Below are 26,469 nucleotides of genomic sequence, written 5' to 3'. Positions count from 1 at the left end.
TGTGAACTTTGGTCATTGCAGTCTTCGGGGAGGAAGCGGCCGCTTCAGTCCAAGCCGCTGAAGGATGTTCACCAGACGCCGATGATCCAGCTTCGCGGCAAGAGGGCCTGAAAACACCGGGTTGGCTGAGGAGGCCAGATATAGGCCCCGACCTCGGGTGGACTATGAGGGGGAGAACTGGATATTTTTAGTGCCTTCCCTCACAGTGAATTCTGCTGTGGGGGGACGTTTCATGTTGATTTCTATAGTGTACTGTTCTATGTCTTTTTTTCTTTTTCTCTTTTTTGTTTTGTATGGATTTATTGACATTTGATCTGTCCAATTAATTTAATCAATCTCTGTAAAGCACTTTGGTTCAAATATTGGTTTTGTTGAAAAGTGCTATATAAATAAACATTATTATTATTATTATTATTATTATAGGTAATGTTTCGGGTTGGGAACCTTCAGGTCAAGAAGAGTCCTGATCCAAAACATCACCTGTTCATGTTCTCCACAAATGCTGCCTGACCCGCTGAGTTACTCCAGCACTCTGTGAAATGTCCCCTATCCATGTTCTCCACAGATGCTGCCTGACCCACTGAGTTACTCCAGCACTCTGTGTGATTTTGCAAACCTTGTTTCACTAGGTTTGCAATTGGCCCAAATCCTTCTAAACCTAGGTTATCCATGCACCTGTCCAAATGTATTTTAAACGATGTGTAAAAAACGTACATTTACTTGGTGTCTTCCATTAAGTAACATGTTCCAGTATATCTTACAAGACAATGAACAAGAGGCCAATGGAAAGATAACTGAAAATTAGATAAAAGTTAGGTTTTGGCAACGTTTAGGAAGGGATAAAAGAACAGCAGAGCTTAAATAGAAGCTTGCATCTGTTCATGATTTGTACATTTATTGAAAATAAGTGTTCCAAAATGAAAGATTCAATTTCATACAGGAAGTGTTGGAGGAGACCTGTGGCCCATCTCACGAGAATGCAGCAGAGATGTGTGAGGATGCTGTGGCTGCAAGTCTCCACCCAAAATGTCACCCAATCCTCGTTTCCCAAGATGCCGCTGAGTTACTCCAGCATTTTGTGTCTATCTTTTGTGAGGTTGCTGCCAGAATTGGAGAACTGCAGCTGGGAGGAAATATTGGATAAGCTGGGGATGGGGTCTTTGAACAAGTAGAGGCCAAAGGCAGAGGTACATGAAACTATATGGAAAATGGGAATGGATATGTTCTGGGTTTACTTATTAGAAGGAAGTATAGCACATTATTTTTGAGGAAAAACAGCCAAATTATTCACTTTTACCTTTTGCACCAAATAGAACCATAAAGAAAACAGGCTGAACAAAATTAAAATTTAAATTATTTTATTCCACAGGTTTACAGAAAGTACATGCATAAAATTGTGCAAAATTAAAACTAAAAGACAAAGGTACTTTCAGATGATGCATTCTTGTAGCTGAATTCGGTAATTCATCCAGTTTCTTATTTGCGTGATTGATCATGTTTACACTCCGACATAAAAGTTATATTTTATTAATTTCAACCCGTCAGCTAAATGCCAGCTGCGATTAATTTTTACGCACATTATGTGGAATTCTGTAACGATTCTTGTTAGATTGCGAGATGAAACATTAAAAATAAAGGCATGTTATGTTTGAAATGGAGATATCAACTAACAGATTGTACCATGGCTACAACCAAGCAGGTACAATCATGCAGCAGTCATAGCCTGGGCCAGATACATTTATAAATGCACTTGTTTAATAACAACATCTGTCATGTAAACCTGAAAGACTCAATTTGAATAGCTTTTATATCATAAACACAAAACAGATTGTCATCTTTCACATTAAGTCTGGCACGGAGAAAAATATAACAATGAGCATAATGATAGAAAAGTTCAGTACAATTTTACCTCCATAAAAAATTATAAAAAATAAACTATAATTTGATAAAGAATATTCTTTAAACACTAGCATTTAATAAAAAGATCCTTGTCCAATGGTTCTTAAAGATAGTCTAGGCAGCCAATGATAAGGGATACGAGTGTATAGAATACACAACTAGTATGGAAGTTATGAAAGTAACCCTTATTGATTATTAAAATGGAACCCGTGCAGAATATTCTCTGCTAATATTCCCCTTAACTCATTGCCGATCCAGGGTACCATTTTTTTTAAACTATTTGTAGTTACTTATAACTAATCCCAGCTCTGATAAGCATTTCACAACAAGTCATATATGTAAAACCTTGAAAAAGATTTTATCCATCAAATTCCGAGTGCTTCTGATCATTTTGCAAAAATCATTTCACTTGACAATTTTGAGCTTTAAAATGACTCTCTTGTAGATTATTTTCGTTGAGATTTTGGCATCGTGAAACAATGGTTAATGGGGGAATATCGTTAAGATATTTCTTTAAAATATTATTTCAAGTCGCAAGGTTAATAACAGCAACAACATCTGTATTTTCTTCTGTTGTTGACTGTTTAAACAGTACATGCTGGCAATGCCAGTGGTGGCTGAAATAATGAGCCCAATTACAACTATTATCTGTGTGTCTACGCACTGTGGTCTAGTGCAGTCCAACACAGCTTCAACTTTGGCTAATTCATAATATCACATCATTAAATTCATTAACTCCAGTTTCTGAAATGGATATTAATCTTATGGTTTATTCAGTGTTATAATTATCCAACAGAGATCCTGATGGTGAGATACTCTTTGTAAAGATAGTCAACAGTAAAGGAATGATCAACGTTGAACATTTACTAGAATATCACCTTCAGGACTGAATTCAGAAGACCATTATATATTACTAAACAAAAATAAATAAATATAATAAGAGACTAAATTAGAATAACATTAAAATTGTAACAAAGAAACAATTTGTTGGAAAAATTGTAGAAGAAAAAACAAATATTAAATGACTCAAACATTTCCAAATCATTTGTAAAAGCATCTTATGACCAATCCCACATTCCTTTTAAGGGGCAAAAATTGATTATAAAGCAATCAGTTAATACTTTACACCTAGTAACGTTAAATAAAATATTAAGCAAACATAAAATACACTTTGACTTTAAACAAGAGAATTTTGTACAGTTAAAATGGCCTCAATCATTTCTTGCAGTTTCAACATTCTGGATAGATATTGTGACATTTATAAGCATTCTCCTAAAGTTTCAAGATGCGCGTATTTCCCAACCTTCATACATATCCAAGATTCTCCATCTCACTGCGGTATCGCTGCTCTGATACTTTGCACTTGTGCAGTTTGCTTTCAAGGTGCAACCGGAATTCCTGCTCCTCACTGGCTCCAATGTTACACATGGAGCAATAGAACTGTCCGCTGGGCGTCACGCACATTGCTAGGTCGCGTGGAATCCGCTGCCTCGAACGAGGATTAAAATAAGGACCTAGGTAAAGATAATGTTTTTGATGAAGGCTTTTTAAAGATCATTGCATTTCCTTGCACTTACTTGCCTTGTAAACAAATGCACTGACAAATAAAAGTTAAAAATTAAGGATACGATGTTCAATGAATACTTATTGTTATCTTATTATTTGATCTTGTGAAATACGCTGCTGATAAGTTATCAAAAACGAGGATTTGTCTCCACCAGCATTTAGCTCTAATGTTAATATGACAGTAGCTCATTGATATCTTCTCATAGAGTCATAGTGTGATACAGTATGGAAACAGGACCAACGTCTCAGAGGGTGGTGGAGGCCAGTTCTCTGGATACTTTCAAGAGAGAGCTATATAGGACTCTTAAAGACAGTAGAGTCAGGGGATATGGGGAGAAGGCAGAACGGGATACTGATTGGGGATGATCAGCCATGATCACATTGAATGGCGGTGCAGGCCTGATGGGCCGAAAGGCCTACTCCTGCACCTATTGCCTATTGAAGTTGCCAGGGGTAAACAAAAAAGGTTGGGAACCCCTGGTGTAGATTGTGCCGGGTGGGGGCCTCTTCTGCCCACTCAAGCTCCACAAACACCTGAACTCATCTGCTCTGGATCTCAAAGGCCCATCCTGCTTGTCCAGATAATCCTTTAGCTAAGCAATGTGATTGAGCGATGTGGACAGACCAGAACAAGCTAATGAAACGTCTTAAAGATAGAAATCAGTCATTGAGACTTCTTTACAGGCATGTGAAAGATAGGAATAAAATCTCTTCAACTCAACCATCTGACAAGCCTGACAAGGCCACCCAATGCCTTTGAATGTCCCTTACATTCAGAAACATTTACAAACAATTACATATGAAGTAAACAAATAAAATCATCGAACATTAAAAAATCATATTTAACAACGCTAAAGTAATTAAAGACATGAAAAGAAACCAATAATATAAAGAATGTAACCGACCTTTCTTCTCATCAAACAATACCCAACAAATGAGCAGACTCACATGACCTTGTTCCACATCAAACCTGCACAAGGATTGAGACCAGATTCCCCAATGGAGTTTCCCCACTCCATTGTTGGATTCCATGAGGTGTCCAACAACAGGACCCATTGGAAAGTTGGCATCAACACTCATTGAATCAGAGTTGTACAGCTGAGAATTGAGCCTGTTGACACACCACATCCATAACAACCCTTTTGCCCAGGACATGTAGTCATTCGACCAGCCCCGACGTGGAGTTCGATCGCCCGGCGCGGGGGAGCTGACATTCCTCCTCCCCCCCCCGGATACAGGAGCTGATCACCCCGATGCGGAGGGCCCAAACGCCGCCGGCTACGGGAGTCGAGATCGTCCCGTCAATGGAGGGCTCGGGGCCCCCGATCGCAGGAGAGGAAAGAAGGGAAGAGATTTTAACTTTTTTCCACCTTCCATCACAGTGAGGAATGTGGAGGAGTCACTGTGGTGGATGTTTATGTTAAAATGTATTTTGTGTGTTCTGTTGCTTTTTATTTGTATGACTGACTTGGCAAATGAAATTCCTCGTATGTTGCAAAACATACTTGGCTAATAAAGTATTATTGTGATTGTTTATTACTGTCACATGTACTGAGATACGGAAAATCGCTTGTTCCTCATGGTTTCCAGTCAAACCATATCATTCGCGAGTACAATAGATCCTCTTCTGGAACAGATTGCAGACAGTCACCATCTTGCAACTTCCAAATCTCTGTGTAAATTGACTGCATTAGGAGCACATCCTAACGTGCCTTGCCTGTCGGACTGCATCTTAAATGTAGTCATTGTATCTCATTCCATCACCAAACATTGGAATCTTTGCACCGTACCTCGGTACACATGACAATAAACTAAACTTCACCTTCGCTGGCAGCATGTTTCAATATCAACCATTTCCCCTGTAAAATACTCCTCACCCCTCAATCCCCTGTCAAACTCTGACTTGTAATTGTTTAAAACATACCAGGGCAGAGATAAATTGGTCCCTCAGATGTAGACATCAATTTTAGAAATAGTGTCTTCAATACAGAAAGTGGACTGATAAATCATAAATGATGCACTCTAATTTCAATGTTCTACTTCAATTGTACAATTCAGTTATACAAGTCATTATCAAATGGTCTATTCTGCTCCAATAGGGTCATTAAATGTGCATATCTTTTAGTGGAATTTGGCAAATTATGATCCAGAGCTTTCTGTTATGGCTCAATTCTATATCATGAATACCAGACTCCGTTTTTAATATGTTCAGCACTGCACTGAACATTGGTGTAGATGTATGTTGGCCATTTGCACACTTAATCCAACTGGCTTTATAAAGTATTCCCATCATTCCATGTATCCATTGCCTCCTTATTTTATGCCAGCAACAGACTTAACTAGTCTTCAGATAGGAAGGTAGACACAAAATGCTGGAGTAACTCAGCGGGACGGGCAGCATCTCTGGAGAGATGGAATGGGCGACTTATCGGGTCGAGACCCTTCGTCAGGTAGCTTTAGTATTAAAAATCATTGAATCAGATTTATTTAAAATACATCATCTCTAATTTAGTTTAGCTAGTTTATTGTCAAGTGTACCGAGGTACAGTGAAAAGCTTATTGCTACGTGATATCCAGTCAGCAGAAAGGCTACACATAATTACCATCAAGCCACCCACAGGGTACAGACACAGGATAAAGAAAATAATGTTTAGTGCAAGATGAAGCCCAGTAAAGGCTGATTAAAGATAGTCCAAGGGTCTCCAATGATATGGATGGTAGCTCAGGACCGCTCTCTAGTTGGTGATGCCAATTTAATCGTAGATTCCTGTAATTCTGGGGAAATCATATTTTGTTCATATCTGTTGCGAGCAATTTTCCTGATCCTGATTCAGAAAGGTCAAAAAGTGCACAGTAAAATATTTTAAATAATAGCTTTAAGTATTAAGTGAATGAATGGAAGCGGAGATTTGGCTGCTCAAGGCAAAAGATCTCTTGGAAGAAAAGTGATCTCCTTGTTTTATTATACAACGCTTGTTTTATTGTTGCACATTATGATGTGGCAAATATTCAAACACCTTGGCAAACAGAAAACATTACATACCAAGAGTATTTTGAACTCCGTGTAGATTGCGACGATTTGGCACCACTTTAAATGCACTCCCTTCTTTCCTTTGCCTTCTCTTCGTGAGCTCGGTTGCTTCTCTGCAGAATTACAATTCTGTTATTGATATATTTAATGATCATACAATTTATTTTCTTTTATTGCACAGTTACTCAAAAATATTTAGCAAGTGTAGAGCAAGATACCTTATTTAATGTTTTATGTGTCATTCCTAACTGCCACTGTATGTCATGTTGTCACTTGCGGGCGGAGCACCGAGGCAAATTCCTTGTATGTGAATACTTGGCCAATAAACTTATTCATTCATTCATTCATCCATTCATTCATTCTTCTGCTGCATGCTAGTTTCTAGTTTGAGTAATGTGGCAGCACTGATTTCCACTTACATCTCATACAAATTAGGAGCAGGCTTATGCCTCTTTAGTTAGTTTTAGTTTAGTTTATCATCACGTGTGCAGAGGCACAGTGAAAAGCTTTTTGTTGCGTGCTAACCAGTCAGCAGAAAGACAACACATGATTACGATCAAGCCGTCCATAGTGTGTAGATACATGATAAAGGGAATAATGTTTAGTACAAGATAAAGTCCAATAAAGTCTGAGGGTGTTCAATGAGGTAGATAGCAGCTCGGAATGGCTCTTTCATTGTTGGTAGGATGGTTTCAGTAGGGACACCCTTCCCTAACCCTAAAGCAAGCCCCAGAAAGCCTGCCCCACCTTTCGTTCAGGTCGTGGCTGATCTGATTATGACCTTAACATAGCTGCTTATGCCCACTAACCTTTCACTACCCTTCTTGTCAAGGATCTTTCTACCCGTCCCGATGCAGAATCTTGACCCAAAAAGTGGACAATTCCTTTCCCCCGCACACAGATGTTGCCTGACCCACAGAATTCCTCCAGCACCTTGTGGTTTGGTCCAGCTGTTTGTTTCTTAGTCCAGATTCTACCATCTGTTGTCGGTAACATCTACTGCTGCCTTAAACTTTTTCAAAGACTCTTTGAAGATAATGTTCCACAGATTTATAACAATTAAGAGAGAAAAAAATATCCCTCATCTGAAATGTGCAAATGTCTAAAATGGATGTCCTATTATTTTCAAACTGTGATCCAGGTTCTAGATTTTCGACACAACAAAACAATTGGTGCCTTCAACTTTATCAAGACTGCTCAGGTTTTTATACGTTTCAATTGAGTCACCTCTTCATTTTTGGAAGTCCAGCAGATACAAACATGGTCAATCAAGATTTCCTCACAGAACAGCCTGCCCATTCAATCCATCAGTCATCTATTTTCCAACAGCAAACGCTGACAGACATGACTACTTACACATACACTGTACACATACTTACACTATTATTCACCCCTACTATATTCTGTTGAGCTCAAGCAAAGCAAGAATTTCATTGTCCTATCTGGGACATGTGACAATAAACTCTCTTGAATCTATTGAATTCATTGCGTAATCATCTGCGCAGTAATTAGACAATAGGTGCAGGAGTAGGCCATTCGGCCCCTCGAGTCAACATCGCCATTCAATGTGATCATGGCTGATCATCCCCAATCAGTACCCCGTTCCTGCCTTCTCCCTATATCCCGACTCCACTATCTTTAAAAGCTCTCTCTTGAAAGTATCCAGAGAACCGGCCTCCACCGCCTTCTACATATCTATGCTGCATATGGGCTTTGTCTTTTGGCATAGCAGCCACAGCATCCTCATGGGTAGCAAACTCAACATCAGCTTCTCCTGTCACTCTACCATCAGATCCGATTTCTATATTGACACGGACTGGATTCAACGGTGAGAAAAAGTTGCAGATATCATTCTCTGTAGCACGAAAAGGCAACCTTCCCATGTGTACACAATGGCCTGTTGTACTTTGAAAGGTAGAATCAGTGCTTGCATAAGCTTGAGGCAGAGAATTCCACAGACTCACAACTCCCTGTGTGAAAAAGTGTTTTCCCATCTCCGTTCTAAATGGCTTACCCCTTATTCTTAAACTGTGGCTCCTGGTTCTGGACTCCCCCAACATCTGGAATGGCCTACTTCTGCACCTATTTTCTATGTTTCTATGTTTCCTGTCTCTAGCGTGTCCAAACCCTTGATAATCTTATATATTTCAATAAGATCCCCTCTCATCCTTCTAAACTCCTGAGTATACGAGCCCAGCCGTTCCGTTCTCTCAGCATATGACAGTCCTGCCATCCTGGGAATTAACCTGGTAAACCTACCTTAGTGACAAACTCTGCCTGCTTTTTCCCTGACCTGGGCAATGGTTCAAGGTAATCCGGCTGAGAAATGTTCAGACGGAGATACGATACTAATCGCATCTCTGTCGAGGTAAGAAATTAAAAAAAAGTTACCCAACCACCCACGTAAAACAAGCTAAAGAACACTAAAAACATACATTTAACACATACTAAAAAAAACAACAGAGAAGGAAGGGACAGACAGACTGTTGGCAAGGCAGCCATTGCTGGCGCCACCCAATGTCAGCACCCGCTGAGTTACTCCAGCACTTTGTGTCTATCATCAATATAAACCAGCATCTGCGGTTCCTTGCTGCACAATGAAAATTTAAAAGCTGATAACAAAATGTTGGGTACTCTGTGCTGGAAGTAGACTATTTACTATTGAGATCTTCTCTCTGCCTGTGTGACGTGCCTGGAGGCTGCTGCGTGTGTGTGTGGAATGACATCAGTTACTCCACAAGGCTTGATTTGACAATGTGCAATGATAATTTCACAAATACTACTTCGTGTATAAAATATACAAGCAAAAATTGTCACTATTTCCGGAGCAAGTGATACCATTCCACCTGCGTTGTGCAAGCATGACATTGATTTTTCTTTAACCAATTCTTTAATTGATTTTTGCATTAACCAACCTGACCTCCCGGTGGCTCAGCACTTCAACTCCCCCTCCCATTCCGTATTCGACCTCTCTGTCCTGGGCCTCCTCCACAGCAAGTGAGCAACACCGGAAATTGGAGGAGCAGCACCTCTTATTTCGCTTAGGGAGTCTGCATCCTGGTGGCATGAACATTGAATTCTCACAATTTTGTTAACCCTTGCTGTCTCCTCCCCTTCCTACCTCTCCCTCAGCCCTCGGGCTCCTCCTCCTCCTTTTTCCTTTCTTCTCCCAGCCTCCCCCCACCCCACCCCCCATCAGTCTGAAGAAGGGTTTCGACCCGAAACGTTGCCTATTTCCTTCGCTCCATAAATGCTGCTGCACCCACTGAGTTTCTCCAGCATTTTTGTGTACCATTGATTTTTCTTTAAGACGAACCCTTGAGAAAACAGCTTGAGAGTTTTATGTCTTCGGCTTGTTCCCAGCCCCAGGTTGTGCAAAAGCAGGAGGATCGTAAACTGTGATATTTAAACTTCTTCTTCTTGCGAATGAAACATAAGCCAAAGGAATAGTTAGATCTCACGCCGGGTATTGAGCAGCCAGGTTGTTGTCTCTGTGTCAATGTCTGCCAGGCTCTGAGCTCCATTTGGTGGGTGGTAGAGCGGGCACCCAGAGATGTTTAATCATTCAACCTTTGTGTCCCTACCATGTCATCCCGGGACCCGGGGACTGTGCATTTTCTGCAGCATGCAGTCATGGACAGTCCAGCAAGTTTCAGACATAGCAGAGTGCACCATTGCAGCCTAACATCGAGGAGTTGGTGGCCTTTACTGGAGACCAAATTCGGGAGCACCAACCATGTTACTTATTCTCGTTTAAATCTTACCATCGTGGAGCTCGCGATCCCTGTCGGGGATCGACCTCTGAGCTCCAATCGTGGGAGCCTGCGGACTTTAACATCGCAGTCTCAGGTTAGAGACCAACTTCGGGAACTTCAACCGCAGGAGCTTCGACCACCCCGATGCGGGAGTTCCGATCGCCCCGACGCGGGAGTTCCGATCGCCCCGACACGGGAGTTCCGATCGCCCCGACACGGGAGCTTCGATTGCCCGGTACGGACGCTTCGACCGCCGGCTGCGGGAGCTTCGATCACCCTGACTGTCCCGGCCGCAGCAAAAAAATGAGGGAAGAAGATTAGACTTTATTGGCCTCCAACACCGTGAGGAATTTGGGGAATCCACTGTGGTGGATGTTTATGTTAACTTATGTAGTTGTGTGTCTTGTTGCGTTTTTTAGTATGACTGTATGGTAATATGAATATCACTGTGCCTTAATTGTTACATGTGACAATAAAAGACCTTTGAAATCTTTGAAACATTCTGCTCAGTACAAATTAAATGCATATTGAGAATACATTTTACTTTGAGTACAGGCCTTTGAGTATAGTATTTACTTTGAGAAATTGACAATTTTTTTCTCTGAATAACTCAATTCTTAGTGTAATGCCCCGTCCCACTTAGGAAACCTGAACGGAAACCTGAACGGAAACCTCTGGAGACTTTGCGCCCCACCCAAGGCTTCCATACGTTTCCCGGAGGTTTTTGTCAGTCTCCCTACCTGCTTCCACTACCTGCAACCTCCGGCAACCACCTGCAACCTCCGGGAACCTTGGGTGGGGCGCAAAGTCTCCAGAGGTTTCCGTTCAGGTTTCCTAAGTGGGATAGGGGCATAAGAAGGAACTGCAGATGCTGTTTCCTCTTGGTTACTAAAATGACTCTTAGATTAAGGACAATTCCTAGACAATGATACATGAATCATTTACAAAGGGGATTTTTGTTTTTTTTGAAAGGCAAACAAATGTTAATGTCACGTCTTAGAACTTATTGTCATTATTTGTATTTAGCCATTGTGGATGTAGATAGATGGCACTAACCAGGAAAGGCTGGTCATCACATTTTTGGGTGGCAACAAAGGATGAGTAATAAATGTGCTCCTGGCCACGCAGTACATTCCTTTCTAAACGCCACCTGTACCTGGTGGATCTGAAAAGACCTTTGAGTAGTGTGTTTGAATGGAGATTTTAATAATATAATTCATACAATGTGGACTTTGCAGTTATGGCTTCTGCTTATTGGCCATCCTTATTGTAGGCCACCGAATTGAAAGAAATATTGGGCTATACTTCTATAAGTAAATTAAGTAAGTTAGTTTCTGCCATCTTTAGGAGAGGTTCAAAAACAACATTATACTATTCCTTCTTTAGTCTCTTTTAATATTCCTTCTTTAGTCTCTTTTAATATTATGGTTTCAATGCCTAAGCTAGAGAAAAGCCACCTCAGATTTAAATTATGTCCATGTTTCTTTCCAGCCACATAGACTTCATTACAATAATTATTCTGAAAAGGCCCGTGTCCCAAGATCAAGTTGTGTAGGAAAGAACTGCAGATGCTGGTTTAAATCAAAGGCTGACACAAAATGCTGGAGTAACTCAGCGGGACAGGCATCTCTGGAGAGAAAGAACGGGTGACATTTCGGGTCAAGACCCTTCTTCAGACCCTGCAGATGCTGGTTTAAATCGAAGATAAGGCACAAAATGCTGGAGTAACTCAGTGGAGTAACGTTTTGGGTCGAGACTGGCTCGACCAAAAACATCACCCTTTCCTTCTCTCCAGAGGTGCTACCTATCCCACTGAGTTACTCCAACACTTTGTGTCTATCCCAAGATCAAACTCTTCTATAAAACAAAAAATATATCTAATAACGCTCTTGGCTATTAATTACCAAAGCATCTCTTCAAATATACAAAGATATTATTTTGTGACAAATTACAATTAAAAACTCTTCCTGGCTTTAAAGAAGAAGATTCAATGCTACATATGAAAAGATAACCTGAATACAGTGTGAAAAAAAAAATCAAATATCCAACATGAGATTTAAACCAAAGCTTGAGAAATAGGAAATAGCAAAAAGTAAACTAGAAAATATTTGATCATTTTCTTTTTTGTCCTATTCAAATGTTGCTGCCAGCGGCGGAAGATAAAAGGAGTTGTGGAATACAGGTCTGTGCAATGCATTCTTGGGGGAAGATCAGATGACAAAACTTTCCTAGCAGGGCACGGTTCCAATGATTGGTAACAGGCTGGATAACGGCCTTTCCTAATACACATAGAGGATGAACACATGGAGGAATAATCATCTTTGACTGTGGACCCTAAAAATAGCAACTGATATTTAGAAATCTACTATCGTTGAAACAAAGTTTAACTATGTTTTTGTTTAGAATTAAAACAACATTCACATTGTCAGAATGATCATACTATAAGTTTTGCTGAAAAAATGTGATATGGAATTCTTAGCATACATACGAAAGAGAATTGGATTTCTGAGCCTCTGCCAGCCGCAGTCTCTTGGCATGGTTCTTTCCTTGATAATGCGCTTGCGCCACAGCAGGGGAACTAAAAGAGGCATCACAGAGTTTGCAGTAATCGTTTGCTGTGGCTAGAATCACACGACTTGTCGTCTTGGAGGACCCTGACTGAGTGGAAAATAAGACATAAATAATGAATAAAAAAGGCCAATTGATATTGTGTCCTATAGAGCTTTGTCGTCGTCAAAATATCCCCTATATTTAACCCTCACACAGTACAGGTAACAATGACAAAAAAAGTAACATTTAAGTATTTTAACTATTTAAAAACAATTTATGTAGATACTGTGAATATACTTCTGTGTCAATTTACAGCCATTTTGGAAAAGATTATATTTTGGCTCGTATAACCCTGATAGACTGGATTAAAAATCACTCCACGTGGCTTCTTCTGTAGAAAGGAACTGCAGATGCGGGCTTATACCGAAGAAAGACACACAGTGTTTGAGTAGTTCAGTATGTCAAGCAGCATTTCGGGAGAAAAAGAATAGGTGACTTTTCAAGTTGGAATCTGAAGAAGGGTTCTGACCCGAAACGTCATCTATCCTTTAGGGATGTTCCAGGGATCTATCTACAGGGATGCTGCTTGACCCACTGAGTTACTCCAGCATTTTGTGTCTGTCCACGTGGCTTCTGGGCTATTTGTGTCGATCCACGTGGCCAGACTGGGCTATTTCATTCGACTTTATGAATAAATACCAAGCTCACTCGTGGCTAAAATGCTTGTTTAGAATTTGAATCACACATTGTAGTAATATTACATGAAACACAGATTTTCTTTATTCTTTGATTGGCATAAAGTAAAGGTGTTACCACCCGAACAGCATTTATTTAAAAAATACATACTCTGAACCTACAAGAGTACTTTTGACAGTGTTACTGAATGTGGAAGATGCTTTTGACACTGTAATCTATGTCCCAGTTTAATATCCCAGGAATGCAAATTTAAGAGATTATTACATTTCCTGGCAGAGAATACCATTGGTGTGGTGTGAAATAAATTAGTGGCTCGATCCGTTGGCAGGAAACAAAGTGTTGTGGAATACTGGCCTGTGCAATGTATACTTGGGGGAAGATCAGATGGCAGAACTTACCTAAGAGGGCATTGTTCCAAAGATTGATGGCAGGTTGGATGATGGAGGCTGCTTGTGCAGTAGCATTGTTTAAAAGGGGTAATGCAGACCGGCTAATCACAAACCAGCCAGGTTCATTACTGGCAGGCTAAATCTCCAAAAAGCCAAAATAAAAACCCTGCAGATGCTGGAATCTAAATAAAACCACCCACAAAATGGTGGAAATACTCAGAAAGCATTTGTGGAGGGAGAAACTGAAATGATATTCCAGGTCAATGACTCAAGTACTTCCAGATTTTTATCTTTATGCCAGTCTTCATTTGTCCCATGCAAAAAGCTTCCTGTTGTGAAATAAATTTTCAGCAATTTAAGTGAAAAAAAAAAGTTGGTTAGCAATTATGACAATAACATTGTAAAATTATACAAAAGGTCTGGGCTTTCTCTTAATTGGATGATGTCAAGTCATTTGGGGATCTAGTATTTGATAGATGCTTTTGTTGCTTGAATTATAGCATCAGAAATCCCTTTAGAAATTCACAATCAATGTATACAAATGGATCTGTGGATGGTGAATTCCATGGAAGTGCTGAATATTTCAGACGTTGTTATATTCCAAAGAAAAAAACTGGAAAATCATGAGGCAAGATAGACACAAAAAGCTGGGTTAACTCGGCGGGATAGGTAGCATCTCTGGAGAGAAGTAATGGGTGACATTTTGGGTCACCTATTCCTCAGATTGGTTAGGGATAGCGGAAACGAGAGATATAGACGATGATGTGGAGAGATAAAGAACAATGAATAAAAGATATGCCAAAAAAGTAACGATGATAAAGGAAACAGGCCATTGTTAACTATTTGTTGGGTGAACATGAGAAGCTTGTGCGACTTGGGTGGGGGAGGGATAGAGAGGGAATGCCGGGGCTACCTGAAGTGAGAGAAATCAATACTCATACCACTGGGCTGTAAGCTGCCCAAGCGAAATATAAAATGCTGTTGCTCCAATTTGCGTTTAGCTTCACCCTGACCATGGAGGCGACCCAGGAAGGGTCCGTGTAAGAATGGGAAGGAGAATTAAAGTGTCCGGCAACTGAGAGATTATGTAGGTTCAGGTGGGCTGAGAAAAGGTGTTCTGCGAAAGGATCGCCCAGTCTACGTTTGGTCTCGCTGATGTATAAGAGTTCATATCTTGAACAATGGATACAGTAGATGAACTCAGAGGAGGAGGTGCAGGTGAACCTCTGCCATAAAGCAAGGATTGAAATGCTGCCCTATTTAATCTAAAGCATCAGATCAGACAAAAACAGCTCAGCAGCAAAAGATGCAACTTAAGTAGGTTGGCACATCACTTAGCAGGAGCTTTTTGGAGAGCCTAAGTTGTCAGCAGACGTGTGAAGACTTCTGCAAACACATTAGATTACAGCTTGGATTTCAATTACTAGCATTTTGATTCTTTGCCTCACCCTAATCCAATGGGATAAAACAAGAATGTTAAAACTAAGGCCAACATCTCAGGTAATTGAGGTCATTCAATTTGTCCGTTAAGAGTGGCAAAAAGACCAAACTGATATGAAGATGAACTTTAAAAAGCCTCAGCACTTCCAAGATTCCACGATGATATTTGAAGAACGAAATGCCTTAACATTATCAAAATATTGTTTATGTTTCCTCTGGTGATCTAATTTTACTTGAGAACGTATATCACTGAGGGCATTAAATAGTGGACTTCAAGTGTAAGCTCAGCAGACCTATCACGGCTGTGAACCAGCATTAGTGTCAGGTGAATAGGAATGTTGTTCTGTTTTTGTCACTCACCATCATATTCAAAATCCAAAAAGATGGCAGATAATTTAAACACCCACTGTTGCACCGGCTCTACAGTGGTGGGGACTTTACACAGGAGCACAGGAAACGTGTTATAAATGCTGATACGTGTAGGTGCTGAAAAAATAACTATACAAACAAAAGGTAGACAAAAATGCTGGAGAAACTCAGCGGGTGAGGCAGCATCTATGGAGCGAAGGAAATAGGTGGCGTTTCGGGTCGAGACCTTTCACACTGAAATACAAACAAAACATTATATAATGTTGTAGCGGCACCTAGTGGTGGGGTGGGGAGGTCAGAACCCTCATCATGGGTCGGGTCGGTCATGTGACCCCAGGGAACATTCGCGGACTTTGTAGGGTGTGTTGGTTAGTCAGCACTCCTCCCGGTAACAGGAGCTGTTATTGTTAGTTCAGTCAGACACGCGTACTTCACGAGTTTTGTTTCGTTTTTATTAAAAATAAAAATCACTTTGCTCAACCTGTCTGGCCTTGCTACAATGTATCAAATTCAACCCTAATGCTAAATGAGTTCTCCCCCTTCCAGAAGACACAAGTTGGAATTTTCAGACATTTTTTCAATACCAACATACATTTACAATACCTGGGATGCTGGAGGAATAAGCTGCGTTGATGGCTGATCTACAGGATGAGTCATTTTGGAAGCAGACACACACTGATGCCCTGCATAATAATTACGAAGTTTCTTCGAGTGGTTTTTCCCCTAAAATAAACATTATTTATCACATGACTATGCAAAAGAGAGTATTTTCAATAACAAACTAGCTATATATGCACACAGCTTTCTCATCTTTGCCCTTCATTGATTTAGCTTAACGATCTATGTTTACTTCTAGTCTGATTCTGTTTATTAGTAAATTTATTTTCTCCCGAGGTCTAATTATCTTACAATAGACAATAGGTGCAGGAGTAGACCATTCGGCCTTTCCAGCCAGCGCCATCGCCATTCACTGTGATCATGGCTGATCATCCACAACCAGTACCCCGTTCCTGCCTCTCCCCATATCCCCCTCCACTATCTTTAAGATCTTTACAGATGAATATCATGAAGATAAACGAAGGCAAAAAAACTGTCACATCAATTATCCTTGGTCCTAACAGTCGTTAAACTTTGCTTCATACTCCACAATTGATGCCTTGTAGAATGAGTATTTCTTTTTCCAGCACTTTCCACTTTTATCATTAAAATGCAGGGTGCACTGTTTAGATGGAAATGTAAACGTGGCTGAATGTGGATGCTATCTCAGCTTCTGTCAAGTTGCCATGCAACAGAATAAAGTGATTCTTCACATAGAAGCAATTTGACCTTCCTGTGAATTCAAACCGAAGCCTTCAGTACTTACATTATATATTTGCTTCTCTAAACCCGCTGATATCTAAGAATTCAAATTCATGGTTTAGAGTTTAGAGATAGAGCGTGGAAACAGGCCCTTCGGCCCACTGAGTCCGCGCTGACCAATGATCACCCGTCTGAAGAAGCGTCTCGCCCCGAAAAGTCGCCTATTTCCTTTGCTCCATAGATGCTGCCTCACCATTGAGTTCCTCCAGCATTTTTGTCTACCTTACATTAATTACCTCCTCACTTTTAACATACTCCAATATCAAGTTTGCTGCTGAAATGATAGCAAGGCACAGCTCGGGCAAGAGCCGATTTTGGAGGAGTCCAGAACCAGGGACCACATTTTAAGAATAAGGGGCAAGCCATTTAGAACGGAGACGAGGAAACACTTTTTCTCACAGAAAGTTGTGAGGCTGTGGAATTCTCTGTCTCAGAGGGCGGTGGAGGCCGGTTCTCTGGATACTTTCAAGAGAGAGCTAGATAGGGCTCTTAAAGATAGCGGAGTCAGGGGATATGGGAAGAAGGCAGGAACGGGGTACTGATTGGGGATGATCTGCCATGGTCACATTGAATGGCGGTGCTCCTCCTGCATCTATTGTCTATTGAAACATCAACAGTCCATTTCTCACCCGCAGAAGTTGCCGGACCTGCTGATTTTCTCCAGCTGCTCTCCTCCTCTGGTAAGGAAATAAAATTACCCCAAAGATAGACGCAAAATGCTGTAGTAACTAAATGGGCCAGGCAGCAGCATCTCTGGAGAGAAGTTTTTTTTTGTTTTTTTTTAATTTAAAAATAGACTTTGTTCAAGTAATAAATATATACAATACATGAACCGTGTAAAAAAATTCATCCAACATTTTCGGAGGCTATACAAACATTCAATACTGTTTACACACATTGCTCAAATTACACAAATTTCTCCCCCACCCTTGCCACTCATGTGTCCCCCTATCGTGGAATCCCTTCCCTTATTTTGAGGGGCGCCTCGACCACACCCTGCCCCCCATGTCCAGCAGCGGAAGGACCCTAGACTGTGGTCCACCCCCAACGAGCCTTGGCGTTGGCTTGGCCAAGCTTCAGTGCGTCCCTCAGCATGTACTCCTGCAGTCTGCAGCAGGCCAGTCGGCAACATTCCCCGACGGACGTCCCGCTCCGCTGGGAGGTCAAAGCTCGGGCAGACCAACGAGCGTCCTTCACCGAGTTGATGACCTTCCAGCAGCGCTCGATGTCAGTCTCTGAATGCGTCCCTGGGAACAGTCCGTAAATCACAGAGTCCTTTGTGACGGAGCTGTTCGGAATAAATGGTGACAGGGACCCTTGCAAACCTCTCCAGACTTTCTTTACAGAACCACTCTGCAAAGAGATAGGCAGCCGTCCCGAAGGCAGCGTACGCTGGTAGTGAGAAATGGATGACGATTCGGGTCGAGACCCTTCTTCAGACTGGATAGGGATAAGGGAAACAAGAGATATAGACGATGATGTGGAGAGATAAAGAACAATGAGTGAAAGATATGCAAAAAAGTAAAGACGATAAACAAAACAGGCTCATTGTGAGCTGTTTGTAGGGTGAAACTGAGAAGCTGGTGCGACTTGGGTGGGGGAGGGATAGAGAGCGAGGGAATGCCGGGGCTACCTGAAGTGAGAGAAATCAACATTCATACCACTGGGGTGTAAGGTGCCCAAGTGAAAAGCCTCACTCTGACAATGGAGGTGACTGAGAACAGAAAGGTCTGTGTCGGAATGGGGAGGAGAATTAAAGTGGCCAGCAACCGCGAGATCAGGTTGGTTCACGCGGACAGAGTGAATGTTTCAGCGAAACGATCACCTGGTCATTTCAATAGAGTATCATTGTATTCGCAGATGCACATTCAATGAATTGTTGGTCCACTTACCTGGTAGTGTGCCTGTGCTTGCTGCGTTGAATTGAGAGAGACATTGCACAATTTACAATGTAGTGGTCGGCAGAGATCTGCTAAAACAGGATCTTGGTCTGCATCAAAAGGTGGTGTTTTTTCTTGTGATAAAAGATCAATCTCTGACTTGGATGATTTAAACATCTGTGTAGGTAACAACTGCGAGGATGGTGGCATCATTGCAGGCGAGATTGGCTGAAGGTTCTGGGATAAAGCTGTACGTTCATATGGCTTTTGACACATTGGAGGATCAGAAGCAGACTTTACCGTAGTTTCTCGGACTGAATAAAAGAATAAAATTAAATATCTGTATTATACATTTGCACACACTTCCTATCCATGACACTCCCAACTTTCTGCTATGTTTATATTGGCTTTAAACTATCATAATTTCCAGCATAATAATTTTTAAAGAACCCTTTCTTCACACACAGATGGCAGAATCATCAGTGATTCTACTGAAGCTTTCTGGGTGCATTAGTAAAAACTAAACATTAGCTTCACTATTTTAAAGATAAAGCCTCTTAAGCTTATTGTTTGTACTATTTTTATTGAGTGGCAAATTTGTTCAGTTGCTGGAGATCTCAAATATAGACAAAAAACCTCAAGAAACCAATTAGTGAGAAATTGATTCATTTCCAGGTCAATAATCTTTGCAGTTGGCTTCAATACCCTGTCCACCTGTGACACCACTTTCAGTGAGCTATGGACTTACACCCTGTGGTTCCCCTGTTCTTCAACAATCTGACAATCCCTGCCAATTATTCCACATATCCTACCTGAATTTGACTTCCCAAATTCCATGAGCTCACTTATCTGGATTACATTCACCCTTCCATTGTTCTGCCCACTTTCCCAGCTGATCTCTGTCCTGCTGTATCCTTAAGGGCCTGTCCCACGTATGCAATTTTTTCGGCGACTGCCGGCACCCGTCATTGTCGCAGCAGGTCGCCAAAAAATTTCAACATGTTGAAAATCCAGCGGGGACCAGAAACAGGTACGACTCTGTGGGCGACTACTCACGAGCATACAGGCGTCACCCCACATCATGTCAAGCCCTGGTGATTTAGCCACTGTAATATACCTCATGAACCTCCTCTTTAGTAATTCATTTCTTCGTTTAAGAAAGAACTGCAGATGCTGGAAAAATCGAAGGTATACAAAAATTCTGGAGAAACTCAGCGGGTGAGGCAGCATCTATGGAGCAAAGGAATAGGTGACGTTTCGGGTGGAGACCCGAAACATCACCAATTCTTGGTTCTTGGTTCTTGGTCCTCCAAAATATTCCAAATGGAATTTAAACTGGAGGTGGTGGAGGGAGGACTTAAGCCATTCCTTCACTCCATAGATGCTGCCTCACCTGCTGAGTTTCTCCAGCATTTTTCTCTATTCATTTCCCTCAGTTCCTTTGCTTCTGGGAACTTCTCCTTATTAAGAGCCTCAGAGGAGTGTTTTAATGACACTCTCATAGTCTCAGCATCTCTAGAAAGATGTGAACAAAGGCTGTCGCCACCTGTTGCTTCTGCAATTATCCTAATTATCTTTCAGTTTCAAACAGTGAATAGTTACCACAATCCCTGGTGCCTTGGGTCTGATGGCAAGTAACCAAGCATTTCCCAAGGCACATCCAAGCAGATTGCAAGGTTGAAGTTTGGGGAGTGGGTGGGGTGATGCAACAGGTATTTCCAGGATGATGATGATACATCTCTATTGTGATGATTTTTAGAGCTACCTTCTGATATTAGTCCACATGAATTCTTATTTTGGTACTTTTTATTGCTTCTCTCCCTTTGTAGGTTTTTCAGCATACATGGATCTTATTCAATTTGCATGTTTGCTATGTGGGAGTCAAAGGTTTTGACTTCCACACTGAGATCAAACTTCATTTATCCTGTATCTGTACACTGTGGATGGCTTGTCTAGTCTTTTCGGTGACTGCATAGCAAGCAACAAAAAAGCTTTTCACTGTACCTTGGTACAGGTGATGATAATAACCTAAACAAATCACAGTTTTTGAGTATAAGAGCAGGGAGGTTCTACTGCAGTTGTACAGGGTCTTGGTGAGACCACACCTGGAGTATTGCATACAGTTTTGGTCTCCTAATCTGAGGAAAGACATTCTTGCCATAGAGGGAGTACAGAGAAGGTTCACCAGACTGATTCCTGGGATGGCAGGACTTTCATATGAAGAAAGACTTGATAGACTCGGCTTGTACACACTAGAATTTAGAAGATTGCGGGGGGATCTTATAGAAACTTACAAAATTCTTAAGGGGTTGGACAGGCTAAATGCAGGAAGATTATTCCCGATGTTGAGGAAGTCCAGAACTAGGGGTCACAGTTTAAGGATAAGAGGGAAGTATTTTAGGACCGAGATGAGAAAATCATTTTTTACACAGAGAGTGGTGAATCTGTGGAATTCTCTGCCACAGAAGGTAGTTGAGGCCAGTTCATTGGCTATATTTAAGAGGGAGTTAGATGTGGCCCTTGTGGCTAAAGGGATCAGGGGGTATGGAGAGAAGGCAGGGATGGGATACTGAGTTGGATGATCAGCCATGATATCGAATGGCGGTGCAGGCTCGAAGGGCTGAATGGCCTACTCCTGCACCTATTTTCTATGTTTCTATGTTTCAATAAGCCTCCATATGATCAACCTCAGCTGTGGCTCAGTTACCACATTCTTGACAGATTCAAAAGGTTTCCAACTCTATTCCAGAAAGCTGCTCAAATATAAAAGAAAACAGAAAAAAATGTTGGAATTAAAAAATTGGAATGGTCAATGTTTATTGCATAACCCAGCTAGCTATCATGTAGACACAAGGAACTTGCAGATGCTGCTTTCTTAAAAAAAAGAGCACAATGCTGTAATAATTCAGCAGGCTAAGCAGCATCTCTGGAGAGCATGGATAGAAACATAGAAAGTAGGTGCAGGTGTAGGCCATTCGGCCCTTCAAGCCAGCACCACAATTCAATATGATCATGGTTGATCACCCAGAATCATTACCCTGTTCCTGCTTTTTCTCCATATCTCTTGATTACGTCAGCCCCAAGAGCCATATCTAACTCTCTCTTGAATGCATCCAGTGAATTGGCCTCCACTGCCTTCTGTGGCAGAGAATTCCACAGATTCACAACTATCTGGCTCAAAAGGTTTTTCCTCATCTCAGTACTAAATGGCCGACGCCTTATTCTTAAAATGTGATCCCTCGTTCTGGACTCGCCCATCATCGGAGACATTTTTGCCTGCATCCAGCCTGTGCAATCCCTTAAGAATTTTATATGTTTCTATGTTCCCCTCTCATCCTATATTCCAGTGAATATAAGCCCAGTCGATCCATTCTTTCATCATGCCAGTCCCGCCATCCCAGGAATTAACCTGGTGAACCTGCACTGCCTTCCAAATCTGCTGCTATTACATGTTTAATAATCGACTCAAGAATCTGCCCCACTACCGGTGTCAGGCTAACTGGTCTATAATTGTTTTCTCTCCCCCTCCTTTCTTAAAATGTGGGGTTACATTAGCTACCGTTTGATAGGTGACGTTTCTGGTCGGGATCCTTCTTCAGCCTGATTGTAGGAAGGGGAGAAAGCTAGTAATTAGATGTGAGTGGGACAAAGTCTGGCAAGTGATATATGGATACAGGTGAAGGGGGGGGGTGAATAAAGGAAAATTAAAGAATAATTCGGCACATATGGCTATGATCTGAATTTGTTTTAAAAAAATGGTTTAATCAGAAGCATAGAGTCCAAGGACAAATGTGAAGAGCAATTCTACACCGAGCTGCACTGGAACAGTGGTTATCAATTAATCTTGCTTTAGTATCTGCATGGTGGCATTTCTGCAACTGCAAAATATATATATATTACTAAACGGAAAGAAATATGTTTCACATTCGAGAACATCTGGAAAAATAGGGCTCTCTTTACAATACAATACCTTTAGTAGTGGGAACAGAAACTGACAACTGCCATGTCACCAGGTGTGCAACTCAGAATCAATTAACAGATAAAGCCAAATTATTAACATTTCCAAAAAGTAATAATCTATTGTAAGAAAAGTATCTGCAGTCAAGTAATCACCTGAGTATTTTCAAAGTTAAAGGGACATCCTATGGTCTTATTTATTCTCTGATGATCATACATAGATACATAGACAATAGGCACAGTGGACCATTCGGCCCTTCGAGCCAGCCCCGCCATTCAATATGATCATCCACAATCAGTACCCCGTTCCTGCCTTCTCCGCATATCCCTTGATTCCGCTAGCTCTATCGAACTCTCTTTTGAATGCATCCAGTGAATCGGCCTCCAATGCCTTCTGTGGCAGAGAATTCCACAAATTCACAACTCTCTGTGTGAAAAAGATTTTCTTCATCTCAGTTCTAAGTGGCCCACCCCTTATTCTTAAACTGTGGCTCCTGGTTCTGGACTCCCCCAGCATCGGGAACATGTTTCCTGCATCTAGCGGAAAGAGACTCTTTGGCCCAACTTAACCATGCCGACCAAGATGTCCCTTCTAAGCCAGTCCCAATTGCCCGTGTTTGGCCTAGATAACTTTAAATGTTTTCTATCCATTTACCTGTCCAAGAATCCCTCTCATCCTTCTAAATTCCAGTGCCAATCATGGTGTCATACAGCCCTGGAACTTAAACAATGCCTTTGAACCAATAAGGAAGGAAACCTGTGCATTCACCCTGGGTGAGTTTTACTCCTTCAGCCTCATTTTGTGTCCCCCATATCTTCTGGTTTCAACGACAAATACAGCATCTGCCTTCAGTTCCTCTCCAGTAACTTTCCTACACATGCTGAATGATGGATGTACAAGCAGCTGGGGTGGATCAGTGAGCTTGACATCTGTGGTGGGAATGTGTAGGAAGTAATTGCAGATGCTGGTTATACACCGAAAGATAGACAATTCTACTGATTGTACGCCTCCTAGTCACCTTCCCTCAGCTAACTTTTACATCTCCAGAGATGCTGTCTGACCCGCTGAGTTACTCCAGCATTTTGTGTCTATCTGTGGTGGAAAACCTGCACCCGCACTTCCTTCGTGAACATCTGTGGTGGGAAAGTTACAGGAGGGGATGCTGAAGGATGTGGAATAGTCAGCATGGTTGTGTGCATGGAGATGGACACAAAGTACTGGAGTAACTCAGCGGGTCAGGCAGCATCTCTGGAGAGAAGGAACGGGTAACGTTTCGGGTCAGGCCCCTTCTTCAGACTGAGAGTCGGGGGAAGAAGGAGTCTAGACCTGGTCCAGAAGGGTAAGGGAAGTTGTGAAAACAACAGATCAAAGCAGAAGATGATAAGGAAATATAGAATGGTTCATTTAGCTGAGGGGAAGGTGACAAGGAGGCATACAATCAGTAGATTTGTGTAGGTAGGAACTGCAGATGCTGGTTTACACTGACACAAAATGCTGAAGTAACTCAGCAGGACAGGCTGCATCTCTGTAGAGAAGGTATAAGTGACATTTCGGATCGAGACCCTTGTTCATTCCCCCCAGTAACTTTCACAGAGGTGTAAGAAGGAACATACAGATGCTGCTTTCCCACCACAGATGCCAGGCTCACTGATATAGCTTTCCCAGGTATTTAGACACAAAATGCTGGAGGTAGACAAAAATGCTGGAGAAACTCAGCGGGTGAGGCAGCATCTATGGAGCGAAGGAAATAGGCGATGTTTCGGGTTGAGACCCTTCTTCAGACTGATGTGGGGGTGGGGGGGGGAGAAGAAGAAGAAAGGAAGAGGCGGAGACAGTGGGCAATGGGATAGCTGGGAAGGGGAAAGAAGGAGAAAGCAGGGACTACCTAAAATTGGAGGACACTGTTCATACCGCTGGGGTGTAAACTACCCAAGCGAAATATGAGGTGTTGCACCCCCAATTTACGGTGGGCCTCACTCTGGCCATGGAGGAGGCCCAGGAAAGAAAGGTCGGATTCGGAATGGGAGGGGCAGTTGAAGTGCTGAGCCACCGGGAGATCAGATTGGTTGTTGCGAACCGAGTGGAGGTGTTGGGCGAAGCGATCGCCAAGCCTACGCTTGGTCTCACCGATGTAGAGCAGCTGACACCTAGAGCAGCGGATGCAGGCTGCATCTCTGGAGATGTAGAAGTTAGCAAAGAGAAGGTGACAAGGAGGCGTACAATCAGTAGAATTGTCTATCTTTCGGTGTATAACCAGCATCTGCAATTTCTTCCTACACATTCCTATCACAGATGTCAAGCTCACTGAGCCACCCCAGCTGCTTGTACATCCCATCATTTAGCATGTATAGGAAGGAACTGCAGATGCTGGTTTAAACTGAAGGTAGACACAAAATGCTGGAGTGTCTCAGCAGGACTGGCGGCATCTCTGGAGAGAAGGAATGGGTGACCGTTTCGGGTCGAGGCCACTTCTTCAGACTGACATTCTTATCAATGTTTTACGTGTCATTCGTAACTGTCACCGTATGTCATGTTGTCACTTGCGGGCGTAGCACCAAGGCAAATTCCTTGTATGTGAATACTTGTCCAATAAACGTATTTATTCATTCATTTTGTGATTACATTTATGTATTGTGTGTCAGCATCCCCTCCAGTAACCTTCTCACCACAGATGTGTAAGAAGGAACATGCAGAAGCTGCTTTCCCACCACAGATCTGATGCCAGGCATCACTGATCCAGGTATTTAGACACAATAGGTCTGTTTCGGCCCGAAACGTCGCCTATTTCCTTCGTTCCATAAATGCTGCTGCACCCGCTGAGTTTCTCCAGCATGTTTGCGTACCTTGATCTTCCAGCATCTGCAGTTCCTTCTTGAACATTTAGACACAATATGCTCGAGTAACTCAGTGGGACAGGCGGCATCTCTGGAGAGAAGTTTCGGGATCGAGAGTATGAAGAAGGGTCTCGACCCCGAAACTCCTTCTGCATCTGGATCTGGATGTAATACGCTGAAAAGCTCTAGGTAGAGCATCACTCAGCACTATGATGGTGGTGGAAGTGCTGGTCGAGATGGAGATGCTTTTGGAGTTGCATCTTTGCATGTGTTGATGTTTTGGACATCTCTGATGTTGGCTGGTAAGGTATTGCAATCCCTTCTCTCCAGAGATGCCGCCTGTCACGCTCATTTCCCCGGGTACTTTACTGTGCTGCGTCCCCCCTGGTCACGGTGCACCGTGCCGGTACGGGAAGGGAGGGAAGGGGAGATGAGGAGGCATCCAGCGGCCCCAACACCATCCCACCCACCGCCATTTTGCCCGCTCCATCCCCACCTGTACTGCCCACCCCCCCTCCTCCATCAGGTTGTTCACCGCGGGTGGGAGGAGGGGATCCCACATATCCCCGCTGGCTGGAGCCACCTACCTTGGGGCCGGGCTCGCGGGCAGCCGGTGCCTCAGCGGCCGGTGCTGCGGCGGCGATGCCGGGCGGGCGGGCGGAGCGATGGACGCCGGGCCCGCCCCATGGCCCTGCCCCTCCCCGCTCGCTCGCTCGCGCTCCGCCGGCCGTTGCTCCGGGATC

At 42.4% G+C, this 26,469-nt stretch overlaps 1 protein-coding gene across 3 annotated transcripts; it reads right to left on the bottom strand.

Moving 5' to 3' along the window:
• Positions 1 to 1,347: 1,347 nt before the first annotated feature.
• On the bottom strand, positions 1,348 to 26,462 carry zmat3 (zinc finger, matrin-type 3). 3 transcript variants are annotated; one of them, XM_055646250.1, is made up of 6 exons: positions 26,314 to 26,462; positions 18,947 to 19,248; positions 16,299 to 16,418; positions 12,740 to 12,909; positions 6,509 to 6,609; positions 1,353 to 3,413 (listed from the first exon to the last, which is right to left on the bottom strand). In XM_055646250.1, the coding sequence occupies exons 2-6, from the start codon at positions 19,208 to 19,210 to the stop codon at positions 3,205 to 3,207; spliced, it is 864 nt and encodes a 287-aa protein (XP_055502225.1). In that variant the 5' UTR covers positions 19,211 to 19,248; positions 26,314 to 26,462; the 3' UTR covers positions 1,353 to 3,204. The 3 variants fall into 3 exon arrangements, with proteins under 3 accessions (XP_055502227.1, XP_055502225.1, XP_055502226.1); XM_055646252.1 differs by lacking the exon at positions 16,299 to 16,418 and having other exon boundaries at positions 1,348 to 3,413; XM_055646251.1 differs by lacking the exons at positions 1,353 to 3,413; positions 6,509 to 6,609 and adding an exon at positions 10,190 to 10,532.
• Positions 26,463 to 26,469: the final 7 nt, after the last annotated feature.

This window comes from Leucoraja erinacea, chromosome 14 (assembly GCF_028641065.1).
Source record: "Leucoraja erinacea ecotype New England chromosome 14, Leri_hhj_1, whole genome shotgun sequence".
NCBI lineage: Eukaryota > Metazoa > Chordata > Chondrichthyes > Rajiformes > Rajidae > Leucoraja > Leucoraja erinaceus.
The sequence above is the reverse complement of the archived record's forward strand: the minus strand, read 5'-3'. Positions and strand labels throughout refer to the sequence as shown.

Coding starts and splice junctions, on each gene's coding strand:
- zmat3 (XM_055646250.1), bottom strand. CDS start 19,210: ATGTGTCAAAAGCCATATGAACGTACAGCTTTATCCCAGAACCTTCAG. Junction 16,419..18,946: donor AAGCACAGGCACACTACCAG/GTAAGTGGACCA, acceptor TGTTTATTTTAG/GGGAAAAACCACTCGAAGAA. Junction 12,910..16,298: donor TTATTCCTCCAGCATCCCAG/GTATTGTAAATG, acceptor TTTTCCACTCAG/TCAGGGTCCTCCAAGACGAC.